Below are 23,369 nucleotides of genomic sequence, written 5' to 3'. Positions count from 1 at the left end.
CTGTTCATTAGAATTGCAGTGTCGAGAATTTTCTTGCTCTCCTCTGAATAGTTTAAAGCACATCCAACATCTGTGAACTGTGAAGGAATGCATCATCACTCCACAGTTTAATTACAAACTTGCAGACCAAAATTTTCTCCCCCTTCATTCATTCTTTCTACCTGTCTTGAAAAGTCTTCGATTCCATATCGATATCGCTCTGCCTACCCATCTATGTATATAAATTAGAGTGGTCAGGTATTCTCACTTCGGGCGTTGCATTCATCTATCACCTCATTTAAACAATCTCAAATATCCATGCACCCGTGAGTTTCGAACGAATAGCCTGTCGGTCAGATAGGAGAGCTCATCTGGTCTTGTCCTTCCTGTCTTTTTTTTAATTTTTTATTTTTTCTTTATTACCTAGCTGCTCCTGCTTAGACCTTATTTGTGTTAGAAACCATTTCTCTTCCAGATATATGCAAAGTACTTGTTTCTGATCTTGATATACTTTGAGACTTTCAGCTTCTGGGAAAGTAGAGGAAGTGCACTATATTAACAAAAAAAAAGTATTTGAACACCTTATATGCCGTGCAAATGTCGGATCCTACCACATGCAAATATACAGGAAGTGTCTGCATAAGTCTGGTAATAAAATGTGGGATGTGCTGCATGTTTTGCACTGTACTTGATGCCAAGATGCCACGTTCAGCTGAACTGATAGATTTCCAACGTGGGATGGTGTTGGGTCACATCAGTGGTCTTTCTGTCCATGATTTTGCTACCCGTCTCGGTATACCGAAATCCACCGTAGCTTATGTCATTCGTAGGTGGAAAGTTGATGCTACCACAGCAGGAAAACACCCTGGGAGGCTACCGACACTTACTGACCGAGATCGACAAACTCTGTCTTGGAATGTTCAAACATCCCGCACATCATCAGCGGACTTCTTAGTCAACCTAGAAAATGATGCTGGGATATCTGTAAGCTCTAAAACTGTTCGCGGAGAGTTGCATGCTTCAAGTTACAAAGGTAGAGCTGCTGTGAACACACCACACACAACTCCACCCTCCCCCTCAACGCCAAACGAAGTTTGGACTGGTGTCTTTGACATCGTTACTGGACTGTAGATGATTGAAAAATGGGTCTGTGAGCGACAAATTACGCTTCCAAATGCTTCACTCTGATGGTCGTGTTTGGATCTGGAGATTACCGGGAATGGTTCCGGCAGGATTGCATCATTCCAACTGCCAAGTTTGGTGGCGACTGGATAATGGTATGGAGGTGTTTCCATTGGATGGGGCTTGGTTCATTGGTGGACGCACCCCAAACCATAACATCTGATGTTACCTGGACAACTATATGCTTCTGACACTGTGGAAGCATATAGTTGTCCAGGAATCTTGCCAGTGATCCTAGCATGATTCCTGCTAGGATCACTGGCAAAGTATTCAGTTTTGACTAGGCTCCATGCAACACTGCACTGCGTGTCCGAGACTGGTTTCCACAAAACAACGTTGAAGTGTTGGACTGGCCGGCTCACAGTCGAGACCTCAACCCCCCATCGAACATTTTTGAGACGAATTAGAACGCCAGATTTGCTCCAGACAGCATCAGCAATGGGATAGCTTTGCGCGAGGAATGGAAGAATATTTCTGTTGCGACGTATCAGAAATTGGTTGAAAACATGTCCCGAAGGGAAGTTGCTGCCGTTCAGGCCAAAGGTGGTCCCACTCGACACTAGAAATGTAATTAAAACGCTTTTTTTTTTTTTTTTTTAACTACAACTTGAATAGTGGAGTTATTTTTTTAAATTTGCATATTATTCATCGAATTCATCGAGTGGCATTATTTTTATGTATGAAGTGAAGAAAGTGGCACAATAGAAATGAAATAGATTTCTTGAATCGCATCATTTTGCTCTCTTCTTATGATATATTTATATAATTAAAAACATAATAATAATTTCATCACCATCATATGTTGTCACGTGTGTCTTTAAAGCGCTAAACGACAAGTAAGGAATCCATGCCCTCACAACAGGTTATGTGAATGCAACGTGAAGTTATCTTAGACATGCTATCTTACCCGTTTGCCTTTTTTACAGGTTTTATTTTTCGTACTATTTTGCTGTTTTTTTTCGGACTTCTGTTTCTTGCAGTCTTGGGGCTTTCGATAGGCTTAAGAAAGAAATATGTGGAAATTTTGCTTAAAATATTTGAGGTAACGATTCACTTTAATTTTTTTAATCGTTGTTACTTAAGTAATCACATAAGTTACTTTTTTTTTTCTTTCTGCTGCTTCGCTTGTACAGTGGTGTTATTTTTTTAATTTGCATATTTAAATTATAATAGAGAACGAGCGATTACCTAAGATAACATTTATTTCCCTTTTTATTTATTTATTTATTTTTATTCATAACCGGAGTATAAGAAAAATGTGTTTTTTCTTTGGGGGGAGGGAGGGAGGGAGGGAAAGGAGATATATGAATCCACTGTAATAAATTATCCTGAGATAGAGTAGGAATGGGACAATAGTTGGCCTTCTTCCTATCCTATTGCAAGGTTTCTGTGGAGGCAAGTGTATTATTTAATTGTACGTGCAAACTGAAAGGGACCTAAGAACCCTATCCTCGTACTTATATTTGGCTATATGATAATTATATAGCTGTACAAACAGTTTGACTTATTTTATATATGCATATTTTTCAGTTAGATTTTTATAAGAAAAATTACTGGCAAGTTCATACAGAGAAAGATTGTAAAATATGAACATATCAGGTACTGAAATCATTAAATGAAAATATGGAAGAGTTGAGATATTGGAATGAAAAATAATGAACAAAATTTCACATTGTCATTAGGCTTTGGCAGCAGTAATAAAAGTGAATGCACAATTTCTTAGAGATGTCTTTTTAAATAGTTGCAAAATCAAAATTACTCATGGTGGGCATTATGAAATTTTCCAAGCTTATGGAACACTTGGGAGCTTAAATTTTCAGAGTGCATACAATGGTTGCCTAGTTGGGATAAAATAATGGATATTATCCTTTGGGCTAGCTTAAGGCATTTGGAGTTCATGCGATCTTAATGTTTTTGTGTCCCTCCCCTAATTTACATGTTCTGTTTATCAAATATTGCATAAACAATTTTTTTTAAAAAACCCAATTTCATATCATACTACAAAGCATATTGTAGAAAATGTAATAAGGTGTTTTTAAGTAAGTTTAATTGGAAAAATATTGCTTTATTTACATCCAGAGTACTCAGTATTTGAAAAACATTCTCCTCTTGCACTTCTAAACCTCAAACCTTCCCTGTCATCCTATTTCCTCTGCCATATGGCTGGTGGGGATATCTATATGCTACCATACTAGGGAATTGATTATGTGCAAGGTGGTTCCTGTTGCCTTCCTTGCCATAGTATATTTAAGACTGTAGCCATTTGTGTGTTCACTGAACCGGTTTGCCTGTTTTGAAGGATGACAAACCAGAGTTACCAGGAAAAAAACCCTTCCACCTCCAATGAGACTGATTAATTCTCCTTTAGTCAAAAGAGACCAGATAAAAGTTCCTCATGTCATAGATGGGAATTGAACCTAGGTCTTTCTGACCAAAGGGCTTAATCAATACTGACTGTGAGCTTCTGAGGCTCAAACTCTCATCATTCTTCTAGTATTAAAAACTACTTCTCCAGAATGAAATATCTCAAGTGTTTACTAAATAACTCCATTATGTCCTCTGCATCAGTCGCTCTACTCTTATCTTTGTCTAATAGTGTCATTCATCCACAACCATTTTGTTATTGCCACGTAACAAAAGAATTCTGAATTTTCTTTGGATCTTAGGGCCAGTCTGTTTTCATATTCAAGTTTGGCCTTCTTTACCATACTTGTCACTCTCCTGCCCTTAGTCTTATATTCTTTATTCATCTCCACCTATATGTTTATATCTCTTCCAACCTCTTTTTCACTTCAATTTTCATGTTTTATCATCTACTTTACATTTGTTCTCTTGTGTTCTCTTTTTCACTCAAAGTGTACAACTTGCCATTGCTGCAATGACAATCTTTTACCCTTCCAATTCATCCATCCATGGAACTTCCCCAAGCTGATATCTAATATTATTGTAATCACCTGCCTTATAATTCCACATAACTTAATTTCTCTTTAATATTACTGCACGCCTATTCACAATGGGGGAGAGGAGCCATCTCCGATGCTATGACGAAATCCAAAACTTTTGAACCGTGTGTTCCTTCTACTACGTCTCATACAGGAGATTTCAGGGTTCCCCTCCTCTTCTGGAAACTCGGGTGTTTCATCATGCAAACCTTTTACTACATATCACCTAAAACACTTGTCCCTCAAGAATTCCAGAAATTCTATTCCCTTACTACTACATGCAGTTTCTTCTTTCCAATTTATACTGGTGTAGTTAAAATCTCTCATAATGATTATTCTTTGTGCACTCTTTAATCTTAACTGCCTAAACATCTGTTCTTCACTCTCTATGCTTCCTTATAGCAGTACCCTACTAAATATCTTGTACTGCCCACCACTTCGCACTATATGCTCTCAACTATTAGTAGCCATTGTCCTCCAAATCTTCCACTCTGAGAGAACCCAAATCATCACTTATCATAAGCAATACTCCAAAAATGCTTATATCCTGTTACTTCTATTCCTGTCAGTATATCATCTTCTGTTAATCATGTCTTGCTGATCCCAGTAATCTTTGAGCATGCTAAGGCTATCAGCACCACAGTTCATCTCCTTTATTCTGGACACTCCTGGCATTGCCTGCTTGGTTGGCCGAGTGGTTAGGGTAACTGCTCTCCACCCAACAGGTCATGGGTTTGATTGTCGTTAGGTGGGAGATGAATTTCGTAGCCCCGTGTGAGACTACTGCTCCTCTTATTGGAGGCCTGAAATGTTTTGAAAAAATTCCATGCTTGGTATCTAGAGCAGGATTTCTGGACTATGTAAAAAATAAATTAAAATACACGAAAAAATGTATATATAAACCATAAAAATAGGGAAAAAAAAATCCAAGCCCAGCCAGTACAAAATGTACTATAGGTGTTCATTGTCTAACTCCACTTGAGCAAGGAATGTTAAAGTGAATGCCAGTCGACTTTCAAAGTCCTCAGGCTCAACTTTTGTCTTGCATCATTAAAATATGCAGAATCTTACCATTTTGTTAAAATGGAGTGTTTTTTTGCTACTTTAACTGCACCTCCTTCAAAGTTAGGTTTATTTGTTTCATGTTTTTAGCAACAAAAACATACTATGTTAATAACCTTGATTTAGAGGTATAGCTAGGGGGAGGCAGAGGGGGGCAGTCCACCCCAGGCAGCACTTTGAACCTTTTTAAACTTTTGCAGTTAATTCTAAAATACAATCTCGAAAACTCTGTTCCAAATATTGTAATACTACGGCAAATTTTCCTCACAATTACTCTAAGTGTTGCTAGTTGTGAGAGGAGTTTTTCTAAATAAAATTGATTTAAGAATTGCCTACATTACTATAAAATAGACTTCGTCAATGTCATCAATTTTGTTAACAGAAAAGCAAGAAAAATAACATTTTAGAATGTTGAAATTAAAGTTTTACTTCAAAAATAAACAGTGTTTTAATTTTTTTCCCTATATGTCATTTTGACTTTATTATATTATTATATAACACCTCCAGGGAGTCCAAAGACTCATCGAGGGAGGGCACTTACTCCACAACTCTCCATCTCCACCACTCATCAATCCACCAATTACAACTACGTTCATCATCTACACCAACCCCATCTACCACCACCATTGGTATTTTCACAGACAATCACAAACATCCATGCCCATGGCGGGATTCGAACCTGCAGCCTTTCTGCTGGAGAGCAGTTACGCTAACCACTCGGCCAACCAGGCCAGCTTTTTGTAGTATTTTTGGTGTGTATTGAGAGGGGCAACAAACTCGAGGTCCACCCCAGGCGGCAAAAGTTCTAGCTACACCAAGGCCTTGATTGTTTACATTATAGGATGTAAAGAAAGTACATGTGCTGTACTACTTTTATATAGACTTCTCCTGTCCACTTTTTGTGTAAACCTGAGGAATCCAGAATGGACAGAATCAAGTGATCTAGAGAGTTTGGGCAATATATGTGTGTATATATATATGTGTGTGTGTGTGTGTGTGTGTATGTGTATTTTTATTTATTTTTTTTATTCACACAGGGTATCAGTTTAACTGAATTGATATCAGTGGAATCCATTTACTGAAGGAAAAAAAATAAAGGGGGGGGACTTATTTGTCATGCTTAATAGCTAATAATAATGCTTGTCCATAATACTAATAAAAATAATACCTCTCCACAAGCATAGTTCTAGGACAGTTTCCAATTATAGACCATCTATCTGCAGTTGTGGTCATAGTGTTGTAAAAATTGGTTAGGAATAGAATACAGCATTGGGTTGATGGTCCTAAGATTCAATGTAATGCAGGGTTTCTTGATGATGGTAGGTCTTGTCTTAATAATCTGCTTACATTATGTCATGTCAAAAATCTATCAAAGGTATTTGATAGATTTTTGACATGACAGATTGGTGTATATGCTGCAGAATATGGAATTAGATAGAATTGAAGATTAACTTAGCTTTCTGAAAGATATCAGCAAGTTGTGTATGTTGGAGTGTCTTAGAAAAGGAAAATGACCAGTGGCATGCCTTTGGATTCTGTTCTTGGATCCCTACTATTTCACTTATTTGTTAATGATATTTCATGTGTATTGAATTGGAGATCTTCAAATGTTTGCTGATGATGCAAAGTTATTTTTAGAATTATCAGGAGTAGTGCTGATGTTAATTCTTTACAGGAAAACTTAAATAGACTTTCAGCTTGTACAGATGAGTGGGATTGTAGTTTTGAATATTAATAAATGCAAGGTGTTACACTTTGGGGTATGGAGATATAAGACTATGTACTCTCAGGGGCACACCAAGGGTATTTACCGCCCCTGAGTATATGTAGCTAATATCTAATTTGTATAATCCAAATTAGATATTAGCTACATAAAATGCCGCCCTATCAATGTTGCTGCCTGGGTGCAGTGCATCCCATGCACCCTCAGGTTGGCACGACCCTGTGTACTCTATTGGTGGTACTGTACTTCAGGAAATGGATGAGATTTGGGATCTTCGAGTGATGGTAGACAGGACTAAAGTTCTGAGGGCATATTGCAAGTGTTGCAAAGATTGTATTACTTCTACGATAAAAAAGTACATTGATATGTAGGGATAAAGGAGGTGGTGGTGCCTCTATATTATGCATTGGTCTGACCACACCTGAACTATTCTCAGATTTAGTTACCTAGTTTTCATTGTGATGTGGAAACACTGGAGATGGTTTAAAAACAAATGAACAAAGTGATATTAGGACTCTAGAGTGTTGGTTATGAAGAACGTTTGAGGGAATGTGGTAATATGATAGACCTTCAAGTTAGTTAAGCTATTCTATCAGATTAATACAGAAGGAATTACAAAAAGAGTGGATGTTGAGATGGGAAGAATTAGAGGCCATCCCTGGAAGTTGTATAATGACGTGGCAAAGAAGGGTGTGAGGAATAGATTTTTTTTGTGTAAAGAGTTGTTGGCGAGTGGAATGCATTGCCAGAGTGCATTGTGAATTTAGGGAATTTAAATAATTTCGAAGTTCTTAAGATAGATATTTTGCTGGTTGAGTGGGTTGCCCATGATGAGTCTATTGACTCAATGGATTATTACACTGATAATAAGTTTGAGTTTTTGTTGCATTGCTTTTCTTCAAATTAAGGCTGGGGTCAAAGCTTTTGTAGTCACTTGTTAAGCCAGCATTGCAAGAGTACCATGGACTCTGCATGAATAACAGTTAACTGTTATTCATGCAGAGTCTATTGCACTTCTCTTTAAACCTATTCACTAACAAAGTACTCATCAGTACCACTGGCAGTGGTTCCACCCACCAGAAAAATCCTAGTTGTGTTCTCGCCATCCTAACACTGACACATTTTGCAGAGATGGCGTCATGTTCTATATCATGTTGGAATATATTGAAAAACTCCTTCTGCACTGAAAAAAATTTCTTCTTTCCTGCAAAATTGCTTCTTCCAGCAGTGATATATGAGGGCTATCTTCAGAGTGCTTTGTCAGACATCATGAAGACATCCAACATTTCTCATTTTTGAGGACATGGCTCACATAGCTATTTGCAGATAGTATACTAGTGTAATGGTAACACTTTAAGATTCCAGGTTAATTAGTGGATTGACGTACACTGGAGAGAGGATATATAGTGTGCTTTTGATATATACTGCCTAGTGAAATACCACAAAATATTAGAAGTGGCTATTGTCATATTTTGTTTCTAGAGTAGGATCTCTGGTTTCTTTTCACTCTCTTTCTTTTTACGTGAGTGCAGGTAGTGACTTTACTAGACATACTCTCCACACAGTAAATGTTGAACTAGAAAGCCAGTACTTCCTCAATCATGCTAAATAAATTTTCCCAGTATTCATAAATGAGAGCATAACAATTAACATTGCTGCAGTTAAAATCTTCCACAAAAACCACAATTTTTCTAAAAAATAAAAAAAATCCAACAAAAATATTACACACAAACTGGATTGTTCTGAAGGCAAGCCTTCAGAACAATCCAGAGTTGACTGCTGTTCAGTGTTGTCTTTTTTGGTGTCCCTTGGCGATTAGCTGGTATTCTGCCCATTGCTAAGAAGAGCCAGAGATCTTTACCATCAAATTAAAACGTCTCTTATTCTTTCTAAAGTAATGGAAAAAAACTAAGTAAGCTTCTATGCTATTTGGAACCTGTCAACTAATGAATGATCTCTAGTATGGATTCATGAACAATGGGAAGGGATGGTCTTGCTTATGTATTGGAGAAGTTTTGGAAATCTTAAGTGGTCGTACTCAATCTCCAAGATATTCGATTATGGGCACAAAGACCAATTAAGCATCCATTATATAGTCTGACATCTGCAATTCATTTTCAGCTTTCTTTTTGGGTGTGCATTGAATGGATTGTTAACATGGAACTTGGTGACTAATGCTGGTGTTTCACAAAGCTCTGTTATTTTATCTCTCTTCCTTCTATATATATCAGTGACTGTTTTTTTTTTTTTTCCTATTTCATACTCTACTATACAGATTAATAAAACTTCCAGCTACAATCCTAATCTCCAGCTGTTCTTCCTTTTAGTTAATGATATTCTTGTTAATTTCAATGCTAATATTTCTTAGAAAAAAAAAAAAGAAAGCTTTTTGCAGAACCCACATTCCTGAACAAAATTTTTTTGCTTGAATAACTAATAACTGTAGCCTCCAATCTTTCATGGCACTATTTATTACAAATGTTGCCTTTCATCAACTAAGAAATTAGGTTTCTGTTTTACCCAAGAGGTTACTTTACCTGTGAGCAGCTAACTATGCAAATTGCAAATCTAACTATTAAATACTTTTATTTGGAGTAAGATAAGTATTAGATGTTTTGGATGATTATTAACATCTCTCACCATATTCACTCAATTTTCTAACATAGATGTCTAATTTCTGCTTTCTGCATTTTCTACAAATATTTCCTTTTTTTATGTTGCTTTCACATGCAAGGTTATTTGTAAACTTATAGTACATTTTTGTACCATGGGTGGTCTTAAGGATTTTTTATCAATTTTGTGTGTGTGTGTGTAATGTATGTTTTTTTTTGCATTTTTAATTTATTTTTACACAGTCAGGAAACCCTGCTCCAGACACATTTTCTGTGGAACTTTTTCAAGCTTCAGGCCTCCAGTAAGCAGAGCTGTGATTTTGTACTGCACGATGAAATTCATCTCCTACCATTTCCATGATCACTGTTCATCAAAATTGACTTCAGGAATTCTCCATTCTCTTTAAAACCTGTTAAAATGCATGCCACAGCTATAGAACAGCTTATCTTTATAATTTGACTATGTATACAGAACACATTTTCCTTCTGTTTCATTGATTCTGTTTACTGCTGTGTTTTGGAAGACTTGCATGCATTTCTCCTAAAGTGTACATACTGCAATTTTTCAAATTTAATGTTATCAAGTTCCTTTCTTCTTACTCTCTCTGACTATCCATGGTATTCATATAGAGTATTACAAAAACTAGTAAACTGCTGTGGTTAATTACATACACACACACACACATGTATATTTAACCCACACAAGAACCTATATCATGTCAGTGCTGTGTGGGATACTGGTAAAGATTGAGAAAGAAGAAATCTATTACAATACTAGTAAAAAATAAATTGCTACAGTATTAGTAAACTGCTGTAGTTCATTTTATATATATATATATATATATTTTTTTTTTTTTTTTCAAGATACAGAGTAATTTTATATAAACTTGGTTTTTAATCCTATTTCCCAAGTAAGCAAACAGAAAAGTATGTCAAGTTTGCACCTGTAGTGCAAGACTGAGGCAACTCCTGCAAGTAGTGCAGGAGTGTGTGTGTGTGTGTGTATGTATATGTGTGTGTGTGTATGTATATATATGTGTGTGTGTGTGTGTATATATATGTGTATATATGCACACATACATACATGCACATACGTGTATATTTAGCCCACACAAGAACCTATATCAGTGCAGTGTGGGATGCTGGTAAAAAAGAAATCTATAGGCATTTTTCTTGAAGAGTAGGAGGTTGAAGTGATTGGAAAACATATAAGGAAGGTTTTTCCAGAAGACAGATAGATGGAATAAATGAAGAGGAGGAGAAAATTTGATGTTTTTGTGTGGTTTAAGAAAGGAAATGTTGGGCAGTTGCTGCTCTTGCATCAACAGGCCCAACAGAAAGCAGAGGAATGTTTGCTGTTTCATTGGAGCAGTGCCTCTGAAAGTAAAGAAGAGGCATAGAGCCGAAACATTGTGCATGTGAGATAGAGGTTGAAGTGAGTAGACTGTGAAGAAAAGATCATCAGTGAGCTGAATTGCTCTTCTCTGTGCAGCAAGAATTTTTAGCACAGTTTTAGGTACACTAACCCAAATATGGAATCAGTATTCAAAGGATGGGGAGAATTTGTATTTGTAGCTAGGTGAGTAAAATCGCTTATTGAATGGAAAAGAAGACCTAGTTTTTTTAAAGGCTGAGGATGCTATTGATGTGATGTGTTTATGTCAAGAGAGGCATAAAGAGTTGAAAGAGTAGGATGAATGGGGTATATTGTTGTCAGCACATTGATTGATTTGGTGATTGAGAGTAGGTTAATCAATCACCAAATCAATCAATGTGGTGATTGAGAGTAGATTAATGTTTGGAGGAAAAGCTTGAGGGGGAGTGCTGTCCATCATGACACACACAGTTAAATGACCAGAGAGAAAGCTGGTTATCTAATTAGTTATCCAATTTAAGTGGCATGTAGACAGAAGGGAGGTAGTTTGCTGAACAGGCCTTGATATCAAACACAACCAAAAGCTCTTGAAAAGTTTGGTGATGGCATGTGTCCAGTGGTGGGTGATGTAGGTTAAGAGATGGACCATGAATCTAGATTAGCAGAATCCATTCTAGCAGTCACTGATTAACTGGTGCAGTTTGAGATAATGGGAAAGTTAACTGCTGAAAACTTTCTCTTTTATTTTTGAAAGCATTAAGGTGATGGTGTTTGGTCAGTAGTTGGACAGGTGGCTTTTTTTTTTTTTTTTGTAATAGATTGGATATATTGTTTCCATGTGTTGGGATAAGTGCTAGCCAAGTACAGAAGATTGAAGAGATGGAAAAACTTTGGAGTAATGCCATTGGACTCGGAAGATTTTTTAGTGTCCAAATTATTTATCATTATTCTAATGTCTTTTTGTTGAAGAACGACAAGAGGCATATAGTGCTTAGTTACTAACATGGAAGGTGATTTGCCTTCATCTTCTCTGCAGGTCATTGCAGTAGGAAAAGAGTGATGCCAGGAGGTCAGCTTTATCTTTGAGTGCTGTAAGTGTGGTGCTGTAAAAACTCAATGTAGCTTAGTTATACCAAAGCGCTTTACATCGATTTTTACAGGCATAAACTGCCATTTTCTTAGACTTAGCGAAGGCATTTGACAGGGGTGCCACATGATAAGCTGATATTTAAGTTGCAGCACATGGGTTTGGATGTCAGATTGGTCAACTGGATTCAGGATTGGCTGTCCGATAGGTATCAGAGAGTTGTGTATGGTGGAGCAGTTTCAAGGAGGCAGAGGGTTACAAGTGGGGTCCCACAGGGCTCAGAACTAAGACCTATATTGTTCAACCTTTATATCAATGACATTGCCAGTGGATTGCAAGGGGATATTCAGTTGTTTGCAGATGATGCAAAGCTGGGAAGGATTATTAGTAATAGTGCAGATGTGGCAGCCCTGCAAGAGGATTTGAATAAGCTAGAGAGATAGGCAAATGAATGGGGGGTGTTGGTTTAATGCAGCAAAATGTAAGGTCTTGAGGTTTGGGAAACATCGATGGGACACTGCATACTTTATGGGAGGAGTTATACTGGAGGAAATAGGGGAGACGAGATCTGGGGTTGATGATTGATGGAAACCTGAAATTTAGGGGACATATTGCAAAGGTGGTGAAGGTAACACAGAGGATTGCTGCAATAATGAGAAGGACACTGATCTGCAGAGATAAAACAGTTATCATTCCGTTGTATAAGACCCTGATCAGACCTCACTTGGACTATTGTTCTCAGATTTGGTCCCCAGGATTTGAAGGGGATAAATTAACTGTAGAAAGGGTACGAAGGCAGATAACAAAAATGGTTTCAGGACTGTACAGTGATAGTTATGAGGATCGTCTGAGGGAATGTGGACTGCAGAGTTTGGTGGATAGAAGGAGAGGTGATATGATTGAGACTTTTAAACTGTTGAGAGGTGGTTACAGGGGAGTTCTTTCACTTGGTTGAACAGCAGGAAGGAGTGATGACAAGAGGCCATTCCTGGAAGTTACGAAAGGAAACTGTGAGCAAGAGGGTGAGGAGTGGTTTCTTTGCATGGAGGGTGGTGAACCATGGAATGCATTGCCTGATGGAGTGGTGAGAGCGAGAACGGTAAATGAGTTCAAGGAGTGGTATGATAGACTTTGTGTTTCTTAGGTGTGGACCTCCCCTCGATGATTCTTGATAGACTTTGTGTTTCTTAGGAAGGACCTCCCACGATGAGTCTTTTGACTCCATGGAGCCCTGAATAATAATAATTATTATTTATACAATACTTGTCATATTTCTTAAATCCTTTCACTGACAAAGCACTAATGATCAACTCTGGCAACCAATTCATCACTCTACAGACAAAAAAAATCCTCAAACCCTTGATAATTGCCCTCTTACATGGTTTCAAGGAACCCTTTCTTCTTTTCCTTCTTATTATGTATGGAAAAATTTCATCACCCCTATAAAACTCCTTCCTCTTATTATCTACGGCATCTCAATGGAAACTCATCACAGGAGACCCAACCCAAATCATGTACCTCTCCTTGAATTCATTCACTGTAAGGGAACTTGCAACCAATTCTGGCAATCCATTCCACTCACTCACCACTCTCCATGCAAAAAATGTGATCTGTACACCCCTACTAACCACACTTGTAGGAAACTTGCACAGATGGCCCCTAGTACTCTATTTGACATATATTGAAAAATTCACTTGCATGAATTTTATGAAACTCCTTTTGATATCTTAAAAGTTTCTATCATGTCCCCACTTTTCCACCTATCAACGGAACTTTTGTAACCCACGAGCCTTCCACCTATCCTCATGGGGGGGGGATATCCCACAGACTTATCTTGGTCACTCATCTCTGAATCTTTTCAGCCACTTCCTAGTCCTCAAGGAACCCAGGTGACCAAATCTGTGCACAGTAGTCAAGATGTGGCCGAATCATGACCTTATACAAGAGATAATAATAACTTCCTTATCTTTATTTGTTACCATGATTTTCAACATCCAAGTAATTCGTTGCGCTTATTTTACCAACTTTTGCAACATGCCCTCTGAACTTTAACTCTTTTGTCCACCATTATCCCCAAGTCCCTAGCATCATCCTACAAACCAATTTCCTATTTTCTACAAACCAATACCATCAATATGATATACTATATACAACCTTTTCAACCTGAAGTGCATAACCTTACATTTTGCAACATTAAATGGACAGTCATTATCCTTTGCTCACAATGTCAATTTATTTAAATCATCCTGCAGGATATCTACATCACCTTCAACTATTTCTCTCTCCAGTTTTGCATCATCCCTATGTCATTGATATACAAATTAAAGAGTAGTGGCCTTAGTATCCATGTACCATAGGTTGATCAACCAACCTCTTGTGTATGTGCTCAACATTTAACAAACAAACAAAAAAAAAAACAGAACCCTGATATACTCCACTCTACCATATACTACTCTCTGGTGTCTGTATCAACTAGCATCATATCCATTCCCATCCTCTCCAGATTTTGTAATAGTTTTCCATGTGGTATTCTGTGAAATGGCATGGAAAAGTTGAGCAGTATCATGGTGTGCCATTACCTTTATCCATTACCTTTATTCTGCTGTCACTTTATTATAAAATGTGAATAAGTTACTGAGACAGGACCTGTCCTTTACAAAGCCATACTGCCCACTATATAGAGTATTGCATCCCTATCCACCCACTGTGGTGTTTTACCTTTTGCCAATTTTTCTAATACTTTAACAACCACTTCCAATACATTTATTGGTTTGTGGTTTGCTACCTTAGTCTTGGAGCCACCTTTATGCAATGGTACTATCTTACTCTTTCCATTCTCTTGGAACCCTGCCAAAGATGAGACTTAGGTTGAACAACTTTGTCAGAGACAATGCCAATTCTCTTGCACATTCACATAGTACATGGGTTGATATGCCATCCAGTCCCACTGGTATGTTTACATTCATATTTTTAATATGCTGAACATGTATCTCTGTAACATCAGCAACTGTAAAATCACCATCTGGATGATGCACCTTTGCAAAATGATCACTCAGCAATTCAAATATTTCTTTTGGTTCAGTCATCTTCCTGCCATGAGCATTGTTTAAAGTCATTCTACCATAATCATATTTTCCTCTTACTTGCTACATAATGAAAAACCTCTTGGGTTTACTTTGGCCTGTTTGGCTAATTCTCTCTCATAGTCTGATTTGGTGTTACCATATTAGTCACCCTTCTTGCTTGCACTTTGTACTGCTGATGAGTATGCTGATCACTTTTTTCCTTTCTATTTCCTCCACAATGTTTTCTTTTTTTGCAGCTCTTGCTTTATATCCCTACCGATTCACTTATCAGACTGCATACCCTGATCTTGGGTATGCAGTCTGATACTGTTACCTTCAAGCAATCTCTGACCACTTGCTATGCACTACTGACATTCTTTCCTTGTAGCTTCTCAAGCTATGGCACCTTTCCAAGATGACTCCTGAGTCTCATAATCATCAGCCTTATAATTGAACATAAACCCTTTCTTGTCAGAGAATTACATATGCATGGCAACTTCCCAGAACAAGACCGCATATTCACTCTCCCTAATTGGAGGCAGAGTGTCTACCTTGGTTATGGATACATCTTCTGATGCTATTATCAGATCTAACACCCTCAAACCTCTTTCCCCCCCTTCCCCTCCTAAGGGATAATTACATGAAACATGTTGTTTCATGTAATTATCCCTTAGGAGGGGAAGGGGGGGGGAAACAACAATTTTTGGCCTGCACTCATTGTTGATTTGTTGATACATGGCATTTACACCTTCCCATGGACCTCCTGGTCTATAGCAGCCCCTAACAACATATTTTGTCCTATTTGCCTGAATCTCACACCAGACAGCCTCAAATAAACAATCTCCCTCAGACCTAATATCCTCTTGAACTTCTAATTTTGACATCAGCAATATCTCACCTTCTTTTCCTTCTATCCTCCCTGAAAATGCAATTCCCTTTATATTCTTTCTCTGTAACTATATCATTTTCAGTCAACTAGGTCTCAGTGATTCCTCAACTTGGCCGTTGAGCTTATCAATCCAAAACTCCTCGCCCTCCTGATACTTTCATTGGTGTACATGCATTTTAATGTCCCTTTGTACCCATTATTTGTGTAATGTCATTACCAACCCATTTATATTGGAGACCTGTGAAATCCCGTTCATCATTGCATAATACTTAAGTTTCTATCATATCCCATCTTCTCGGTCTGTCAGCTGAATTTTGTGAATCACAAACTTCTAATCTGTCCTACTGTGATGCCTTGGTCACTCATCCCTGAATATTCTCCAGTACTTTATCCATAAGAAACTTAGGCTACCAGATCTGTGTGCAGTAGTTGATTAGTCCATATGAATACCTTATAAAAATGGATAATAATCTTTATCTCTGCTTGTCAGTGTAATTGGATGAGCTATTTTGGCCCTTTAAACTTTGATAGTCCTCAATACTTTAACTCCTTGTTCATTCACACTTACCTCAAAATCCTTAGCCTCATCAGTTTCCTGCATTATGTAATCTTTCTATCCTAAAGTAAAAACTTAAAATTACCCACAGTAAACTTGCAGCCATTATCCTTTGTCCATATTGCCTGTATTTAAATCATCCTGCAGAATTTCACATTATCTTTATGAACTATTGCTGTACCCAGTTTTGCATCAACAAACAACTGAATAGTTTCCCTTAAATCATTTTCTATATCATTGATGTATAAATTAATTGTTATTCATTTGCCTTTTCCTAGATTCAAACACTCGTATGCTATACTCCTTGATGTCTAGCCATCACAACCTCTTATCCATATCACCAACCATATCCCCCTCCCCATTTGCTCCAGTTTATGTAACAGTTTTGTGTGGTACCCTGTTGAATGCCTTTGTAAAGTCCAGCAGTATTGTTCTGTAGAACTTTTCTTTATCCAGTTGCTACTTTACTATAAGAAGTGAGTATATTACTAAAGCAAGGTTCTCTGTCTTGGGGACTCTTTTCAAAGAGGCCTCAAAATAGAGGTAGCAAATGATGCTCTTCATCAGATCCAGAATTCTCAATCCTAGGGTCCCCTCCCATCTCATTCTTTTTTTAGGTAATCTTTCAGTAGCTATACAGTCATCCCTTGACTTACGTCCGTGATCCCATAAGGGAATAAATAACATTTTCAACTATACTTTTGAACAAGACATGAGAGCATAAAGTAAAAAGGTTTCTATTTAGCAACAATGAATCATGTGCAGTAGCAACACCGCATTCAGCGGCAACTTTAGTCAGCAATTGAACGTGTCTTCAGCAGTTCCTCTATTGCTTTTGTGTTTGAGAAATAGGTTATTTGTGTGTTTATTGTTAAATATTTCACGATATTTTATGCAACATGACGTTACACGCCGAATCAAAAAACCTAGTGAAGAATTGCAGGAAAAGAGGCGAGCAATTGATCTTAAAACAAAGTTGCAAGTTATAAAGCAAATGAAGCTAGTAAGCCCATTGATGTGACCTTCTGCACATGACTTTGGATAGTTTCATTCTACAGTGACGATCATTTTGAAAATAAGGATAAAATCATAGAGATTGTGAAAGGATCTGCTTCCATTATAGTGACGAAGCAACGACAAGGTTTTATCGGTGATATGGAAAAGCTACTTGCATCATGGGTAGAGGACCTGAACCAAAAGCACATGCCCCGTAGCACTATGACCATAACTGCTAAGGCACAAAGTCTCTTCAACATCTTGAAGAAAAAAGAGAAGGGCCCAATTGATTACGACTACGAATTCAATGCTTCTTCCGGTTGGTTCATGAGATTCAAACAGAGTTTACGCTGCATAATGTGAAAATGTATGGTGAATCTGCAAGTGCTGATGAGAAGCCTGCCAAGGAGTTTGTGAAGAAATTGGACAAAATTATTATGGAGGAAAATTACTTGCTACATCAGATATTTAACATGGATGAGACCTCCTTGTTTTGGAAAAAAATGTCTGAGCAGACATTCATCCACCAAAAGCTAAAATCTATGTCTGGTTTCAAAGCTCTTAAAGACCATATTACAATTCTGTTAGGGGGTAATGTGTCTGGATATAAACTGAAACCATTCATTCATATTTATAAATTTAGGGACACAAAAACACACGTGTTGAAAAGATTATTTTATTAATAAAATAAAACTAGATATTTCGATCCCTGTATCGAGGTCATCATCAGAAGGATACATGTGTATAAAGAACCAAGCTACATGCTCTAGCCCTGTATACCGGTAAACTAAATCTATGTAGTTAATTAATCCTTTTTCCTAGCCTGACCTCTACTGATAAATAAAAATAAATAAATAAATAAAATAAATAAAAAAAAATTAAAATAAATAAAATAAAAAAAAATTAAAAAAAAAATAATAATAAAAAATTACAACTACAGTAAACTGCTAAAGTCCTCATGTATTAATATTCTTCTGGATTTGTTCAGTTCTGATTGTTATAATATGATTTCCTTCAGTTGCTGTTGAATGTTACAAACACTTCAACAGGTTGTCTTCTTCTGGTGGGATTTTTCTTCGGCTAGTTTGGGTTGTTATACAGGTTGTAGATGGGTTCTCCACATTCTTGGAATGGTTAAGCCATCATTTTTTTTTTAAGTTTGGGTTATGTTTGAGCATTTCACATGACGCTTTAAATTTCCTCTCAAACCAGGTTTTGGTGCTCTGTAGGGACTTGGTATTTTTTCAATCAATTCTGTGGTATGTTTGGAGTGCGTGGTCAGAAGGCTGGTTTATCCAAAATGGAGGTATTTAATGTGTCATTTGTGTTCGTCTTGTCTAATTTGGATAGTTCGCCCTGTTTCCCGTATATATGGTATATTACATGTACATTGTATTTTGTATACCCTTGGGTGGGCTAGGTGTGGAAGAGGATCTTTAGAAGAACTGAGTAGATGTCTTAACTTATTCGGGGGTTTAAAGGTGGTTTTAATGTTGTATTTGCATAGTGTTCTGTTCTATTTTTTCAGAAATGCCTCTAACATAAGGAATGGCAATAACATTCCTGAAATCTTTTTTGTTCTTACTGGTATCTTTGTGGAGGATCTTGTGAATAGTTTTTTACTGTATTCATTTTTTATAAATGTTTGGTTGATGATCTTGTATTCCTGGTTTAGAGCTTGTTCATTAGAACAAATAGTTTGAGCTCTGCCTTTAAGGGTGCTTATGACACCTAGTTTTTGTGTTGGGTGGTGGTAAGAATTTTTGTGTATGTATTGGCCTGTGCGTGTAGGTTTGCAGTAGACTGAGAAGGAGAGACAGCTAGAGGGAAGACGTGTGATAAGTGTGTCTAGGAACAGAAGAGTCTTTTTCCATTTCAATGGTGAATTGGATACGTTTGTGTTGTTTGTTTAGGTGGCTAAGGAATGTATTTAGTGCTGTGGGGCCAAACGGCAAAAATATCATCTACGTATCTGAGCCAAATTTTGGGCTTTAGACATGCTGTCTTTAGAGCACGTTGCTCAAAGTCTTCCATATAAAAGTTAGCTATTGGGGGGGGGGGGAAGCGGTGAGCCCATGGCTGTACCTTCTTTTTGAAGGTAAAAATTATTTTGCCACACGAAATATCCGGAGAGGAGTAAGTGAGCAAAGAGGGCTGTGATGTCATGTGGAAATATGTTCTGTAAGTGCAAGATAGTGTCATTGATTGGGATATTGGTGAAAAAGGAAGTTAACAAAGCTGATTAATAAATCTTGGTCATTGAGTGTAATGTTTTTAATTTTATTTATGAAATGTGTATTTTTTTGTGCATTTGTGATATGGCACAGTGAGAATCCACAAGCCTTCAAAAACATTAGGAAGAATACTCTTCCAGTTCATTATCAGAACAATAAGAAGTTGTGGATGACTCATAAACTGTTTGAGGATGCCTTAAACAATTGTTATGCGAGTGAAATGGAAAGCTGTTGTGTGAAAGGAAAGTGTAAAATTTCACACAATAGCTATGGGGATAATGTGGCTGGATAATGCTCCAGGTCATCCACCTTTGGTGATCTTTATCCCAAGATCAATGTCATGTTTCTCCCTCCAAACACTGCTTCATCGATCCAACCGATGGATCAATGATAAATATTGAATGCTTTCCAGAATTGCATGAGAGTCTTTATATGAGATTTGCTGTGTTCATTGTGCTAATTTGTCTTTGTACTTGCAGATCTGTAGTAAGAATCATAGATAATTTTATATTTTGTCCCATTTACCTGGTCATTTCCTTTGGTGTTTAAGGCTTACTTCATTTCCTTCAGTGTTTAAGACTTTCTCACAAGCCATTTCTACCACTGAAGGAAATGATCAGGTAAATTCTCATGCAATTCTGGAAAGCATTCAATATTTATCATGCTATTAAAAATATTGCTGTGACTTGGGACAAAGTTACCTCTCAATGTATGAGTGGCATATGGAAAAAGGCATTAAAAAGATTTGTGAACGATTTTGGAAGTTTTGAAAAAAATGAAGACCTTTGTAAATTGAGTGAAGAAATAGTGGACCTAGCAAACAATCTGAATCTCAAAGTGAATGATGACAATATAATTCAATTCATAGAAAGTGCCCTGAAAAGTTGACCAACGAAGAATTGGTCGAAGTGGAGGAACAGAAGAGGAAGAATGAGTCAAGGAAGAGGGATAAAAGAGAAACAAGAAGAGGTAGTTAAACAATTCATAGTAAATGGTCTTGTAGAAATTCTCTCTCTGCAGTTAGCCATGTTCTCAAAATGGCTGAAGATATGAACCCCAATGTTTAACGCTATTTATTAGTAGAAAGGAAAGTACATGATGCGTTTATTTGCTATAAACAAATTTATGATGAAAAGAAGAATAATGGACATTTTCATCAAAAATACAAAGATTGTACCAGAAGAGCTGCAGCCTAGTCCTTCACATAGGGAAGGTAATGAAGGGAAGGTTTAAAAATTAAAATGACAGCATAACACTAACCCCTACAACTCTGAATGTAATGTCTCGACTTACATCTGACCGATTTACGTACTGCTAGATGGAACAGAATCCTGACATAAGTCGAGGGATGACTGTATAATATTAATTTCATTCCTTACACTCAGTGTTCTTCCTTCCAATTTGTGTCCCCATAGTTGATCTTCCATAATAATTTGCTGTGTTCATTGCTAATTTGTCTTTGTACTTGCAGATCTCTAGCAAGAATCATAGATAATTTTATATTTTGTCCCATTTACCTGTCTCATGCCTGGTTTGAAATGTTATGTCTCCTGATGTTAGTTTTCCTGCTGATCTTCTTTTTAGTTGTAGTTCTTCTGTTAACATGAGCAATTCCTACCATCATGTTTTTCTGTCATTTTACCTGAAAATATAGTATTTAACACATTCTATCCTTAAAACTCTCATTTAAATCCCACTGATGTCTCAGTCAACTGATTTTTGCTTTAAACATTTACCCCCTGTGATGATCATTTGATTTGAGGTCTGATGTTATAGGGGATCTCGGGATGATTATTGATAGAAACTTGAAGTTCAGAGGACGTATTACAAAGATTGGGAAGACATCTCAGAATTGTTGCGATATTGACCATGAGAGATAAGTGTGGCAGTCCCATTGTATAAAGCTTGGATCAGACCACATCTGGATTTCTATTCTTGTATCTGTTCACCAGGATTTTGAAGGGGATGAAGTAACCTTGGAAGGGGGTGCAGAGATGGATAACAAAAATGATATCAGAACTGTACAATATTGAGATTGAGGGCATACAGATTGCAGAGTTTGGTGTATAGAAGAAAAAAAGGATGGGATATTGAAACATTTAAGCTGGTGAAGGATTATTATCGTATTAACGCTGAGGAAAATTTTCATATGGTAAAACAAGGGAAGGAACAAGGACAAGGGGTCTTCCCTGTACGTTACAGAAGGAAGTAGTGAATAAAAGGGTAAGACATGAGTTTTTTTACATGGAGAGGATAAGAGGGTGGAATGCATTGCCCAAGAGGGTGGTGATAGTGCAAATGGTGGATGAGTTTAAGGAGTTGTATGACTATATTGACTAGTCTTGACCTCTATGGAGTCACAAGACTCCATGGAGGTCAAGAAAATGACATTAATAATATAATGTTGCTGTACATGTTATCTGTTTAGTTTAAAGTAGGCTCTTAGAAATTTGTAATGCCATGAAAATATTTCTTGAAAATTAACTATTATTAGTGTCAATAAATAGTTTTTATTTATTGATATCAGTATCAATGTTTACTTTAAATTAATCACAATTCCTGATTATTCCTATGATTGTTATAAATTTCTGTTGAAGGGTTTGAAATTTGATATACATGCATTTTCTATATACATACAGTTTTCATTTGAAAACTATTTGGAACATTAAAGAATTCTAACACTAATTCATCATCAAATTAATAGAATAGTTCCTAGGAACTAATTTTGGTGAGTTCCCATTTCGTGTAAATTTAGTTAAAGCAGCAATAAAATGAGTTCCCAGGAGTTCATTTGATGCTTGCTCTAATTGGGTTTAAATTTGAAAAATTCTTAAATTAGAATGAATTAAGAATTAAATCTGCTGATTTATGTTGATCAAAATAATCAGAAAATAAGTGCTGAATCATATTTAAAATTATATAATAGTCCATATTCCAGAGCTCAGTTTTTTACTCAGAGTATCTGTAAGGACTTTTGATTTATCAGTTGGGTTAAAGGTTTTAAAGCTGCTTAGCAAGCAGTTTATCACTTAGCTGTTTTATAGATACATGCTGCTGAGTTGAGTTTTAAGTTATTTTACTAGAAAGATACTTGAAATGTTAAGTATACTATACCAGTATTCAATTACATTACTTTGTCTTGTTATATGCTTCCACTGCCAACAGCTGATATTTTAATGTTGGCACAGGTAATTTGATCTGCATTGTATAGTTAAAAATATAGTGATGATGGTGTTGGACAGTTTGTGTACCATCTATAAGGGAATACAAATTGCATTAAACAATTATTTTTATTTAGTATTAAAAAATTGTATTTCTGCTAGCTTTGAACTGCTAATTTTATTCATTTTATTCTAAGAATTAACAAGTGAAATAGCCCGTATTTTTCATTTCGTCTCTGAAATTATTGAAACACAGTTTACTTTTTAAAATTTGACATTTCATTCCAATATGAATTTTATAGGCATATATTTCATGAATATATTGATGGTGAATCTCTTGGGTTCTGCTGCATCAGTATTTTTGTGCACTATGTATGAATAATCTTATGAGAGTGCCCTGTTACTTGATGTGACACTTGAAGTGGAATAAGCATCAAAGTTCTGCATAACATTGTTATTATTACGTGATGCCTCCAAGGAGTCCAAAGACCCATCAAAGAAGGGCA

General features: G+C 36.7%; 2 protein-coding genes across 3 annotated transcripts in view; both read left to right on the top strand.

The window, feature by feature from the left end:
- Nucleotides 1-678: 678 nt before the first annotated feature.
- On the top strand, nucleotides 679-1,110 carry LOC150106333 (uncharacterized). The gene has a single exon (XM_090392977.1). The coding sequence runs from the start codon at nucleotides 679-681 to the stop codon at nucleotides 1,108-1,110; it is 432 nt and encodes a 143-aa protein (XP_090249103.1).
- An 827-nt stretch (nucleotides 1,111-1,937) lies between these two features.
- The window catches only part of Gpat4 (Glycerol-3-phosphate acyltransferase 4), a 470,968-nt gene continuing 449,536 nt past the window's right edge, over nucleotides 1,938-23,369 (top strand). For both annotated transcript variants that reach the window (XR_016548355.1, XM_090393085.1), the window contains exon 1: nucleotides 1,938-2,203. Coding sequence is in view for 1 of the 2 variants with exons in the window: in XM_090393085.1 (XP_090249211.1) it covers nucleotides 2,033-2,203 (171 nt within the window). In the remaining variant the exon portion in view is untranslated. The remainder of the gene's footprint in view (nucleotides 2,204-23,369) is intronic.

Source organism: Typopeltis vanoorti, chromosome 5, assembly GCF_054136105.1.
Source record: "Typopeltis vanoorti isolate ZY-2024b chromosome 5, IOZ_Tvanoo_1.0, whole genome shotgun sequence".
In the NCBI taxonomy this organism is placed as follows: Eukaryota; Metazoa; Arthropoda; class Arachnida; order Uropygi; family Thelyphonidae; genus Typopeltis; species Typopeltis vanoorti.
Note: the sequence above shows the minus strand (reverse complement) of the source record. Positions and strands in the feature narration are given on the sequence as shown.

What these genes read in the sequence shown, in the direction of transcription:
- LOC150106333 (XM_090392977.1), top strand. Translation starts at nt 679, where the DNA reads ATGCCACGTTCAGCTGAACTGATAGATTTCCAACGTGGGATGGTGTTG.